This window comes from Pocillopora damicornis, chromosome 8, assembly GCF_964200805.1.
Source record: "Pocillopora damicornis chromosome 8, jaPocDami1.2, whole genome shotgun sequence".
Taxonomy (NCBI): domain Eukaryota; kingdom Metazoa; phylum Cnidaria; class Anthozoa; order Scleractinia; family Pocilloporidae; genus Pocillopora; species Pocillopora damicornis.
Window position 1 is genome coordinate 20,075,312 of NC_142677.1, and position 13,244 is coordinate 20,088,555.

Consider the following 13,244-nt stretch of genomic DNA (forward strand, 5'->3'; position numbering starts at 1 on the left):
AGTGCTCCCGTTGAAAGGGTGGCGGGGTCAACTAAAAAAAAATATTTTGTGCTGAAAGGCGCCGAAAAGCTGTGCTGAGAAAGCGAGAGGCGTAACAGAAATAAAAACGTCTACATTTAACCCTTAAAGATTGAAAAAATTGCCCTCATGACAGATTTATAGGGAGATATCACGCTTCTGCGGCGTTTTCTGTGACTTAAGAATAGAATCGGTCCTCCTAAACCATCGTATGTTTCCCTAAAATCTCGATTGGTTTTGTGTTTACTTTTGTTAAAGTCGAAAGAGTGTTACAGCTTAACTATAAGCTGAGCGACACATGCAAAAAAAGGAGTGAAATTATAAATACAATAGTGCATATATGTCAAAGGGTGTCTTTTTCTCTCTCTCAAGATGTCACACATGGTTTTAAAATAAACTTTTGATTTGATAACTCAGATATGGAGCCAGCTAGACAGCTCTATTTACAGCTAAAGATAACTGAAACTTTTGTAAGTCAAGTCTTTTCACAAGCAATGGACAAGAAACGTCAGTTTAACATGTTTTGAATCTCATAATGTCGGAATATCTACAAGCGCCCGGTCTTTGGTGAAGGTAACTCTTTTAACTATATGAACTATAAATGCCAATCAAATGAAACAATGTTCTCAAAAGGGACCAGTGGAACAGGTGGTTAAGTTCCGCCCACTCTACCCGTTAATAAAACGACTCTCTCGTAAACTGCCAAGCGTCAGTAATTACGTTCGTCAACTGTGCCCCTATCATCAAAAATAGTCTAACAGGGAGGCAAATCACAGAGAGGCCAAGTGCTTTTTTGACATTTAAATCAGCGTTCGTTTACTCGTTGGAGATTTTAATTTCCGGCCATATTGTGTGGAAACCCGTTTGAAGATCCAATCCCACGGGAAGCCATTTCAATGGCTTAATTATCGCCTTATGCCCATCATGCTTACTGCTGTATATTCTATGCGCTAATCTTTTTAATTGCGTGAAACTTCAGTTATAGGTCAATGAGGATATTGTATTTACTTTAGAGGCAGCTGTACGTCATGGACAGTTTACTCACCTTGATAGTACAGAGTCGCCCCGAATGCTCAATCGCTTTGAATTCTTTCTCCAATCTCACATCTTCCTGTAAAATCTAAAGAAACAATTTTAGACGATAGAAGATGAATTTTAGATGATTTTGGAAGCCACATATTTCCATCAACTGCTCAATTTCTATGCTATAACACCATTTCCGAAGTTGCTTTCTTTCTTGTCGGCTGAAAGCACTCTCTGTTGACATATCATTTGCACTGGCGAGACGGTTGTCTTCTGACTTTTATTTTGTGTTCGATCTTCAATGAAATAACTTCGGCACCCTTAACAATTAAACTTTGTCACCTTCACTAAGGCAATGGATACACATCTTTATTGCAACGAAGACTTCAGAAGTGTAATATTGCCTGCTAAAACATTGTTATTATTGCCCAGTTTTCACTTACTCAAGAATTAAAGCGTTCGTATCAACCATGATATTTCCGACACTCGTGTCCACACAACCACTTATTTACCTTTGGGCTTTCGTGGGGAAATAAACTATTAGGACAAAGAAGCAGGGTTGTTATTATAATCGCTAATGGGCGCTTTTATTTTCCCAGCATCAGGAAATATTTTGCAGTAAGACGCTAATAGACAGCTATAGTCGAGCTCGATATAAGGTTACTGTGTAGTAATTCTGGGACAAATGTCGACTACTATAGCGAAACGAAGACTATAAGATATGGTAATCAATCTGCCAATAACCTTTAAGTGATTAGGAGATAAAACATTCTAAATATTGCAATTGGAGCTAGAGAAGTTCTTCGTGTTCAATTTATATATGACTGAGGTTTATGCCTAGGTTTTCAACCTCCGATGAGTTAATGCTCAGAACGTGCTTTCGTATTTCAATATTTATGGGGAACTAATCACACTTTAAGAGAAAAAAAACGTTGCTGATATCGGCGTACAGGAAACGTATTTATTACAAAGCAGGTTAGTCAATCTTCAGATATTTATTTAGGGATATTCAGAAACGTTTAATAAACTGGTGGTTTATATTTTTTGCCTATTTGGAGGCAATGTTTGTCAACGTCTCCAGACGAAATGTGAACCAGCACACAATAACGTTCTTTTTTTTCTGTTTTCTTAAGCATATTACTTCACGATTTAAATGGATAAAGACTCTTTGTTAAAGTAAGACACCGGTTTTAAACGATCAACCAAAGAAAAAGAGATGAACCCCGCAAATGAGCTGATAAAGGTTATACACTCTTGGCTCAGTGCTATAGTTTGCATAAGATCGCTCAATAAAGGGAATTCTGGCATGGTTTTCAAATTTGTTATTTTAGAAATTACCCAACAGAATGTTTTGTACCGAAAGTTGTTATTTTCAAACTACCTCGTTGAATAAATAATTCATACCAACATTGGCACACTCCAAGAGTGCAATATGTTCAAAATTAATTTCCAGATTCAAGATAACAAAACAAACTTCCCGCAGGCATTCATCGCATACAAAAACACTATGAATTGGGGGGAAGGCCATTCAAATTGTTTGTAAAAGACATGAGGCAGTTCCTGGGTGGAAATGACAAGTCTGTCCAATTTCCCCTCCTCTAGCGTTTATACAGTTTATCGTAACAAAAAAAGGGCCCTCAAAGAGTAAGTCCACTTGAGATAAAGGTGCACTATCGGCTGGCTATGTTATGAAAGGAAATCAAGGCTGTAAATGGCTGCTCCTGGATATTATTAAAGTTCAATTCTTTAGCAAGTTTTTATTTGGACAGAACGTGGCTCCCTGAATTGATCGAGTTGACAATGCGATTGAAAATGCAGATCGAATCGTCCTTTTTCGCAATTAAGAATAAAAAGTTATGATTTATTTATAGCTTAGAAAAATTAAAGTACAACGCTCCGTTTTGTAAGCACTTATAAGCTAGCGCTTCGTTTCAAGAGAGGGACGGTATTTTGTACAAGAAACTCCGAGTTAAAATGCTTTTGTTCGCGATAGAAGTAAGGAGTACATAATAAGACTTGAGTTAGCGTTTATCTTCAGAGTAAGGGTTCACAAGGAGCGATGCAAAATAAAAATGGATGAAGAAACCTTGAAAGAGTCGAACTCTTAGCTTGTACGAGGCATTGTAACAACTCATTGTTGCTGTTTTAGCAACATAAAAACCAGATTTATTTTGCACACCGACACTATTTCTATATTAATACTATGTCCCTAGAAGTAATCAAAGCAGGCATATGCTCACTTCACAAATGCGTGAGCCATGGAAATCTAACCGAGAAGCTATTCTTTTCGTAGCTTCGCTTTTTTCTCTTGGGAATCTAATTTCAAAAAATATACATGATAAAAACCGTAGGATTTAAAAGACGAATGGGTGAAAGGATTCGCTCTCAAAGGGCACACGAAGCCACACATATTAACCAATAACAAATCAAATTCTAAAGTCATCTATTACCTATCTCAAACACCAATCATGATCGAAAGATCGACATCGAACACAACTCAAATTTTATAATGAGTACGATTTTTCCATTCCTGGAGAGAAAAACCGTAGTTTAAAACAAGCACAGCATGATCCGAAAATGACTTTATTTTTTTTCCCTCTCATAATCATACGCAATTAATGTTTACATTTATACGGCAGAAGTAATCCAGCCTCTTCGTCGGTTTGTCCTTTCTACCTGGCTTTACACCCTTCAGCATCTGCCGAAAGCAATTATTTACAAACACTTTCAGGCAATCTTGTCTTTACACCTCCTACGAGAATTTCCCGCAGTTGATTCAACGTCTTCTTTATGGAAACTCCGTTCGCCCTCGCCTTCAAAATCAACACATGCCTTGCGGAGACGTTGACATTACTATGCTCCCGCACTCCTTGACTTTCAATTCCAAACTCTTTATTAAAAATTAAATTAAAAGTTTAAACAGCCGACCTTCAGCTGAACCGGTGAGACAACCGTCGCAGATCCCATCAAACGCTAACATAGGACAGTTTAGGTGTCTCACTATAAAGAGAATAATGCTTTACCAGTTCAAAAAAATGCCTTAATTACTAAACATTTAAGTTCAGCTAAATAGAGAACGCTGCTAACAGACAACAAAAGAGACAAACTATTCTGTTTTATTCTAATAAAAAGATCTGTGTTCTGTTTCCTGATATGCGTATTCTGTTTTGCAACGGAAAGGGCATGAAGAGTTAAACAGGTATTCAAAAAAATCATACTATACTGTGCATCGGGTTTTGCAATAAAGCAAAAAGACATAAATGGAATCAAACACAAAAAAATAATGCAAGGTAATTTTGTAACTAAAAGACATGAACGGTAATCTCTAGATATATTCATGTGACTATTAGTACAAGCTAGGGATCAAGAGTTCCAACTGAAACACAAGGATAAGTAGCTAAGTATGTATAATTTTTGGGATGTTTCTCCAGGAATGAAAGGCAATGTAACAATGGATATGCATTTGTAAAAAAAGAGGTAAAGTCGTTACATAATTTCGTCGTGTAGTGTTTTAGTAATCCCAGATGATTAAAGTGTTATATTATGTAAAATGATCTTCTCTGTATTAAAGAGCATAGGAAATGGGTTTAAGAGAAAATATCTAACTTCTGAACACAAATTGGTCTTAAAAGTGATTTCCATGATTTAGCGACACGTTTTACTGTGAGGAATTCACTAATTTGCTTCACTTAACTTTCATCGACATTTTTCCTTTTACTCGATCAAAAAGGCAAAATCATGTAGAATAGCTGCAAATTATCAGCATTTTGAAGCGCGTGTATTAAAGCAGACTGAAACTTCGAGCAATCGGCGAGAGGAGTTACGGAATTTCCCTTAAATTAATTTTAAACATTAGTGATATTTGAGTACAGCAAAAAATTCAAATGGGTGAATTTTTTTTTCTTTTTAAGTCTTTGTTTTCTTGTAATCTCTCGTTTCAGTTATCTAGCGCATTTTTCGTAATTGTTTTATTATTTCATGGGCTAAACCCTCGTTTTAACCCTAAATTACTCACGGATATGCAAACATTTTTACTTGGAAAAGTATTTTCGTCGAAAAAAGCCTGAATTAGTAACTTAACAAGTTTCAGTTTTATTATGCTCAATGGGCAATGAATTGAGATCAATGTGACGAACGCAAAAACCTTTGTTTTATTTTACTTTTAAGACATAAATTATATATTTGAATATAACACTCTAAGTTTAAAAGCTGATCTGTACATTACTAGATTCTCTAACTAAGAGAAACTCGGCAGATTTCGAACAAGTACGCACGAAAGTCAAATTCCACAAAAAAATAATTACTTTAAAATTTCAAATGAAAATTAAATAAACTGCAGTTCGTTGCTAAAGAGTTTTGCTCTCTTTCTCCCGTGACCCATACTTTAACCTGCATTGGAGATTATTTTCCAAGTTCTGATTACACCAACAGTGTACAGAAAAGCTTTTATGTCTCTATAAAGCCCGAGACAGCGCTTCTTATTAAAGAGCTTACCGTTAGCAACAAAATTTCGACCTTACATCGTGTTTTCTTTAGCATGTCAGAATGTGTTTGTAGTTTGTTGACTCTATGTGTAGCCGTAAAACGATTTAATGAAACTATTATGTCTTTCCTATGCCGACTGGTTTCATGCGTTTAGCGAAAGGTGAAATGAAGGATTAAGTGTGGAGAATTACTAAAACGGTGAAGAGCGGTTTTCCGTCCTTTCTTCAAAGCCGCCGGCTCACACATAAATGCGCTGAACATTTGCGTAACTTTTGCACGCTGTTCAATTAGTAAAGTATTACTTTATACTTGCCACGTGTTTTAGCACTTGGGTTCGACAAAAAGCCGCTTTCTTCACTCAAAATTTACACAGTCAAGTTTACAGAGCCTCGGGAGAATGTTTGGTGCTCATACGAGAAGATCAGTCAGGACAAAGCACTAGTCACATTTTTCCGTTTCTTACCAGCTAGTAAAAAAAATTGACTATTGTACCTTATTGTCAATTTACAGCCTTCTAACGTTCTTAAATGAGTAAAAATTGACTTTTCATTAACTAAATGATTTATTGTAATCGAAGACTTTCGTTTTCCAAATAAGACTTCGTGCAATGATTCATCGCCTATAAATTTAAGTTTAGAACGAGTTTCTGCAAAAAATTGGATATACGGAACAGCGAGTCGATGAACTAAACTGTAAACGTCGGTATATTTGCAAACAGCTTTTCACAAAATGTAAAGTACCGCGTTCGATTTAAGTTACTGTACTTTACAAAATAGTTAAAAGCAACAATAACAATAACGAAAAGCCACTTCCGTTTTGCTATTACCTTCTACATTGGGTTTTTGCGTCTACTTAAGACGATGAGCTGCCCGCAAAGTGAAATTTAAGTAATCATGAGGTACTTTAGAAGTGTCTTCACCAATTAAACTAACAATTTCAACGTCGTTTTGATCAGCAATAAATTTAATAATGTCTCTGCTCGCATTTTTACATCCTAAATTGCCAAATAATATGTCTTTACGCCTCTACTATACCTTCAAATGTTTCTTTCTTGGTAAACTCGCTAAGTTTCGAGAGTTCATGGCGCGCCGTTCTCACGAGTGGAAATCGGTTTGACGCGCCGCGTGCCATGGGTACATTCGACTACAGTACGGTACAGGGGCAATGCGGCTGGAAGCCGAAGACGAACCGTACCAGTTTAGATGCGAGAAGTCAAAATTGGGCCGTAGAGGCAGGTATGGAGGCTCCAGACTCCTGTACGGTACAAAACCATCGCAAGACTGAGGCCGGAAGCTCTGGTAAATGACACTGTGGGTACTGTGATCCGTGTGTGTTGGTTTTGCGTGAGTGCTGTGTGTTATATGATCCTCGCTGCTTACACCAGAGGGTTCTCCGTGAGGTGGCAAGGGTTCCGTAGGAAACGATGGCCTCGAGTCAGGCACTGGGAAATGGTACCTGCTATCGAAGAACCCCGTAGTGTCATGCGGATAGAAGCTGAACTGAAACGGCGTCCCGTGAAGGAGCTTGTTTCTTTTGTTTGTTTTATCACGTTTTCTTGGTTGGTATTTGTAATCAGGATATTGTTGTTTATGCTCCTCTTTCAAACGCTTGGCTTCTTCGAAGTAATTCGCTTTCTCTTCCTCGGACAGTTTTTGCCATTCCAAGCCCAGTTTTCTACTGATGTCAAAGTTGTGCATCTGCGGATTTTCGTTGGCAATGACCCTCCTCCTCTTCTTGGACCAAAGGATAAAGGCGTTTAATGGCCTCTTAATTTTCTCTGAAGTCTTTGTGGAATCCGTAGAGGAACTTGAATCAGTTGTATTCATCTTGCGCACACTGCTCTTGCAAACTGCCGTGTTCCGCTACGGAACTGTTGTCCTATTCAGTATAGCTTAGCTGTCCAACACCTCCGCTCATTAAGCGGTCAAATCCGACGTCCGGCTTCAGTGCGCACTCGCGGAATTGTTACGTTTGAACAATTAAAAGGAGCTCTGCAGTTCTCTGATAGTAGAGCACTAAACACAGGCCTCAGTATACACGTGTTAATTACCTGTAGCTCAAAAGATACAATATTGCTTGATATAGTCCATAAATCCTCCCACACAAAGTAATTAAAGCTCTTTGAATCAACTAACTGTTTTGTTATTGCTGGTTTTATTGGCGATACATTCTTTGTCTTTTAAGACAAGTTAATTTCAATACAGGGAAACGAGAGCCCTACTGTGCTTATGTAAACAAACAAATACCCTTTTGCGAGGCGTGATTGATATTTTTATAGACTTCTTCTGTAAAACTGAACTCATTGTGTGCTCTGTTTACAAATCTCTGAATCACACTGTGAACATAAATCGGTACAAGTTTAATATGTTTGGAAATTAGCATTTTTCATCTAGGAGCGCGCGCTATTAACAACTTTTGTCAAAGAAAACCAAACATCGAAGGCAAGAAAGAAAGCGTTAATACGACCCGTTTGTGTGATTAGAATCAAATCAAAGCTTCATATGACATTTTGTGTCATTTTTCTTTGAGTCACTTGAGGTTTTTTTGGAAGTTCTTTCGGCGCAGGTTCTCATCTCTAAATATATATTACAAATCTGCCGATCACATCTTCCGACTTGTTATAGCATTAACAAACTGATCTGTGTTTGAGAGTTGGTCTCTATTTACCGATTTGTCAAATCGCCTGACAACAATTCGAAGGGTCAGGAATAAATGAAGACTAAATTTTGTTTCACGTCGTGGGAAGAATTTGCGGATTACTCCGTGAACCTATTCTGCAACCTGCCAGTTCTGCTTGCTTCTCAAAAGACCGACAAGTGCTCTAAGCCGACATGATATCGCTTTTGTAAAGCCAGGTTGTCATATAAAAGGACTTCAAAAAATGCCGAAAAAACAAAAGATTAGCAGTTTTACTTTGTACAATTCCCGCTATTCGTTTCTTTCTTAGCGCCGTTTTCATTGAAAGCGCATTTTATTACAATATAAACAGTGCCGGGTTTGACAAAGCGAGCATGAGAGCCGGTCAGGAAGAAAAATTTAAGTTCTGCACTCATTTGCATTACTTTGAAGTCATGAAAGAAACGTTCATTTCTCCATCGTTGCAATGTAAACTCACAAACAAAACACAAATTTCACTCTGTGTTCTCTCTCTGTACACAAACAGGTCATGTCCCCGACGTCTGTAAGGCCATAAACGGTGTTACAACGGTTATATACATTGCGTAAGTCATTTTTTAACTGCATTCTTAAGCGACCCCAAAATGGTAAAGTTTGATTGAGCAATTTTTTTTTTCTTGGTGCTAACTACATTCTAATTGATTACAACTCGACAAAGATTTGAGGCATAATTGTGAAAGGAGAATAAACCGCGCTTTGTGTTTATTTTGATTTTAATTTATTTCTTCGAAGAAATTAAGAGGTTATCGCGCAAATGCTTAATAACTGGAACATGTTTTGTAAAGAGCACTTAAAATACATTAAATCATGGTTATTTCAAAAAACAGAAGTACAAAATTTCAGATTTACGCATCAGGTAGTCCTGAAAGAAGGTTTAGTTTGACAAGCGCATTTTTTAATACTTTTTGTTTAAATTTTGTAGTAAGTGTGTTTTAATTCCAAAAAGTTCTCGCCTTCTTAACAAGCCGGCAAGTTACGGTAATACCGACTGCTCATCAAACAAAAGCACACCAGATATTGAACAATAATCACCGGCTTGACACATAATGAACATTTACGCGTTCGAAAACAGTATTATAAAGAAACTTATGACTATGCTATAGTCATTATTGATGCACGCTAAAAATACCCCAGGTTCCGTTTAAGGAAAAAATGGAGGTCTTTATCTTCTGTCTGAAGGCGGAATATTCCCTAGAAGTTTTCTAATCAAGAGTTCTCGTAAGATGCATTTTGGAGAAAGTGTCACTGAAAAAAAAATGCGCTCATGTTCAAATAACAATCTGTAAAGCACAGACCGCGACGTAAATTCTGTCGTGAGAATTGTTTTTGTGTTTGTCGAGCTTCACTCTTATGCATACAAAATTCACCCAGTTTTGTTCATTTTGGTTGTCAACAGAACCATTTCCGCTCATAAGTCAAACAACAGACAGTGTTTGGACACATTTAATTTCCGTGACCTGGATTTGATTTAACAAAGAAAAAAGAAGACAACTTCAGTACAACAGGCCATAGACGTATATGCATTCAGGCTGCTCTGTTAAACAAAGCATTTCCTGTGTCTTGAACTTAATATCCATTTTTATTCACTCGACGACGAAGCCATCATTCTTTCTATTTTACGTCTCTGCACAAACTTCCAACATCGCTGATTGCAAAGGCATACAAAAGGGGTTGTCGATGGTTTGATGAGCGCCAATGTTCCTCTTTCACAATAATGCGCGAGGTGGCCTGGAGCTCAGCTCGCTGGACACCAGATCGGGAGGTCCTGGTTCCAGTCTTTGAAAGGTCATTTGAGTTGTTGAGCAGGGCTCTTTCTCACCCTCTTTTGTTCAAGGTACCAGCAATCTATCTAGGGAACTCGTTGGAATTCTATCGACCACGTGGGATAGAACTCCAAACCCCTCCTGGCGAATGGAGCTACAATATTCCTCACTGCAGCATGTCTCGCTAGATAGCAAGTTCGTCCCTACCATTTCGCCCCGTTTACGATGAGATCGCCCCATCCAATAGAACGACTTCAACCCGACTTTACCAGTGCACCAGAGAAGCTCTAGCAGCAATAAACCACCAGATCTGTAAGATCTTTACCTTCATTCGACGTAGACTTGACGAATATACGGTCTTCACCATAGACATGACTTGTTCCTCCTAATTGAAGAACCAAATCCAAGAGATTTGCGTATGCTTAGTTTCTAGCCAAAGCTTGTCTGTTTAAACTTAAGGGAAAGTCAGCAGAAATGATCTTCCTTACATACCAGCAAAAAAAGAAAAAAAATGGGAAAAGAAACTGAAGAAGTCGATCCTAATTTGATTCTTTATGGACAAGTCTGAGTTGTAAGGAAGAGCGATTAACATGAACGGTTTCCATTATTTCATGGAATAAAAAGCAAGCAATGATTAAAATTCCCTTTGGAAAAAGATTGGTCACAGTTCTTGATGATACCACACCCAGAGAGGACGATGGTCAGGCAACGATTCGGTAGAAAGAGAGGATACGGCTAATTAATCTGCTAAAAGTACCGTGTGAAAATGAAAAAGCATCGTGTACAACAAAAAATAAAAATGGATAAGATGAAAAAAGTGCCAGTGAAGATATAGAACAAAAAAAATTGGACCTTTTAAACATGCCATCTGAAAGTTACAAAACAACGGTCGAGAGTGATGGCGATTTTTCAGGATAATAAGTGCATGACAAAGCTCAACCAGGTGACGAGTTTCAGACTAAGAAAGGGTTCATCTGTTACACTTGGTTTTGCTTTTTTGCTTTTTTATCAAAGGAGATCGCATTTTACAGAGAAAGGGTTTTTAATAAAGGCATTAGTGTCCTGTGCAGAGATAATGCCGGAGAAAAAAGATCTTTTCAGATGATAGAATACAAGATACCAAACAAAAAAGAGGAATCGCAAAAAAATAATATTGATAATGCAGACTCTTTGGGCCTGCTTCTCTCACTTTTTCACCCCTGAATCGATGACCTGGAAGTAATTAAGTAATAGTAAAGTATGTTTAAACTTGTTTAGGGATGGATTTCTTTTTTTTTGCCACCCAAAACTCCTACGAACATCGAATGGTGGCGTGATTTGTAAGAACTCATTCGTTCGATTTACTGGTCGCAATTCATTGACAAATCTTCATCATCACCATCCCTATCGAAGCGAGTCACCCCACAGGAATTCGCTGAGCCAGTATATGCGGTCGATATGTATGTCAGTCAGTCCACAATGGTGCCAATAGGCTGAAAATCGGATTAATACCCACGGGATATCATGAACCTGCGAGACTGAAAAACCACACGAAAAGCATGCTTTCTTCTAAGTCAAACGCAATAACTTCAGCGCAGTTGTTGGGTCTTAATTAACCCTTGATATTGAGTAATTTCCATAGAAAATAAGCTGCCAAACAAGGATCTGGATCAAGCGGAATTGTGTCAAATATTAACGGCTTAAAACCAGTGCTGTCGGTGAACGAAAACTGAAAAAACAGAAAAAAAGGGGAACGCGGTAAAAAGTTGTCCGTGAAAGTCAATCTCCTCTAAGATACTCTATTCTCATGGTCTTCCATGATAAGTTCTTGAAATATTTTGCTGCAAAGAATAAAATTCCTGTGATGATTATAAAAGCTGTGGCTTTAACAACAGTCTACATTCACAAATTAGTTTTCTCCACATACCCCACCTGGAGTAGGTAAAGAAAAAGAATACAGCATTCCTTTTTTGATAAACATACCCCCATCGAACTAAATTGCTAATATAAATATTTGAATGACATATCTTGCCAATGGACGTCATGCCATGCATGATAAGGACTGTACAACAGAGAAAACTACGTTTAAAAAAAACCTGAGTTGAGGTCTTCAAATATTTCATGATAAATTTACACTTTCCAAAATCCTCTTAAAAAGATCGAAGAGGAAAAAGAGTCAAATAATCGCAACAGACAGTAAAAGTTGAGTGAAAAGATATCAAGTTGTTTCTTTTGCGGCAATAGCGGAATAGTTGAAAGGGATTATAAAATTATTCTTTTTTCTTTCTGTTTTGCTGGAACAAGGATAACGGCCTGTATTGAAGAAAAACTTTATCATTGAAATTGAATACCGGGTACCAAGAGAAAAAAATGTCCCATTACCTTTTCCTTGGTTGAGAATTTATTCCTTAGTCTAACAGTAGACCAACAATACAAAGACGTCCCCTGATTGTAATCCTGAGGTAATCTCGACTTTACAGAGCCTTTTCTCAATTATCGCATGATTATAAGAAGCTGAAGAATGGTAACTAATCTACACTGCAGGAACATATACAACAAGGTTGTTAACGGGAATGAGTAGAAATATCTCGCCTTTTCCCCTCAGTGTGGTTCCTAGCCCGGGCCCATCACCGAGAATTCTCCCTTGGCATTCTTCTTGAAAGTTCTCCGTTCCCTGCATGTGCATATTGGCCGAAAGCATAATATAAGTGACTGTGGCTTGCCTGAATGTACTGGCCCCGGACGGAGCTCAAAGTTGGCAGACAACTCGATTCTGAATCGGTTTCGCACTAACAATTAAGGTAACGCGACCCACTGCTCAACTTATTTCCTAAAGAAACACAACTAAGAATTGGGGGGAGGATTACTTTCTGGCCAGCAAGAAGGGCACTAACACATGTTTCATTATTTCCTACTCTTTCGTGGGATCGGAACAGGAACAAAAAATTGCCTTACATACCAGGGAGCTCGAATTATTTGGTAAAGGGAAGGAAAACTCCGCTGTAGGCAAATTGACTTTCAAGTTCCAATAGGCAGTAGAGGTTCAGTAGTATGTTCAAACGCCCCATTTGGATTGTAGGATTTTGTAAAGACGGAAAGCTTTCATCTTCATTCGTTGTATTCTAGTTTTCAAACGAGAATAGCTGAGTATCATCCGTCCTTTGTTCTTTACATAAACTTTTTCCATGAGCCTCTCACTTAGAAAAAAAAAGCCTTAACGTTACATCAAACTTGATAGAACCGATTGCAAAAGACGGTCATTAAACATTGAGGCTATAAAATACGAATTGTTGCAAATCT

At 37.8% G+C, this 13,244-nt stretch overlaps 1 protein-coding gene across 1 annotated transcript; it reads right to left on the reverse strand.

The window, feature by feature from the left end:
• Positions 1 to 5,169: 5,169 nt before the first annotated feature.
• LOC113683239 (uncharacterized) lies at positions 5,170 to 7,648 on the reverse strand. Its single transcript, XM_027200456.2, has one exon. The coding sequence runs from the start codon at positions 7,350 to 7,352 to the stop codon at positions 6,621 to 6,623; it is 732 nt and encodes a 243-aa protein (XP_027056257.2). The 5' UTR covers positions 7,353 to 7,648; the 3' UTR covers positions 5,170 to 6,620.
• Positions 7,649 to 13,244: the final 5,596 nt, after the last annotated feature.

Bases quoted from the DNA above. Each gene is read 5' to 3' on its own strand.
- LOC113683239 (XM_027200456.2), bottom strand. From the start codon at position 7,352: ATGAATACAACTGATTCAAGTTCCTCTACGGATTCCACAAAGACTTCA.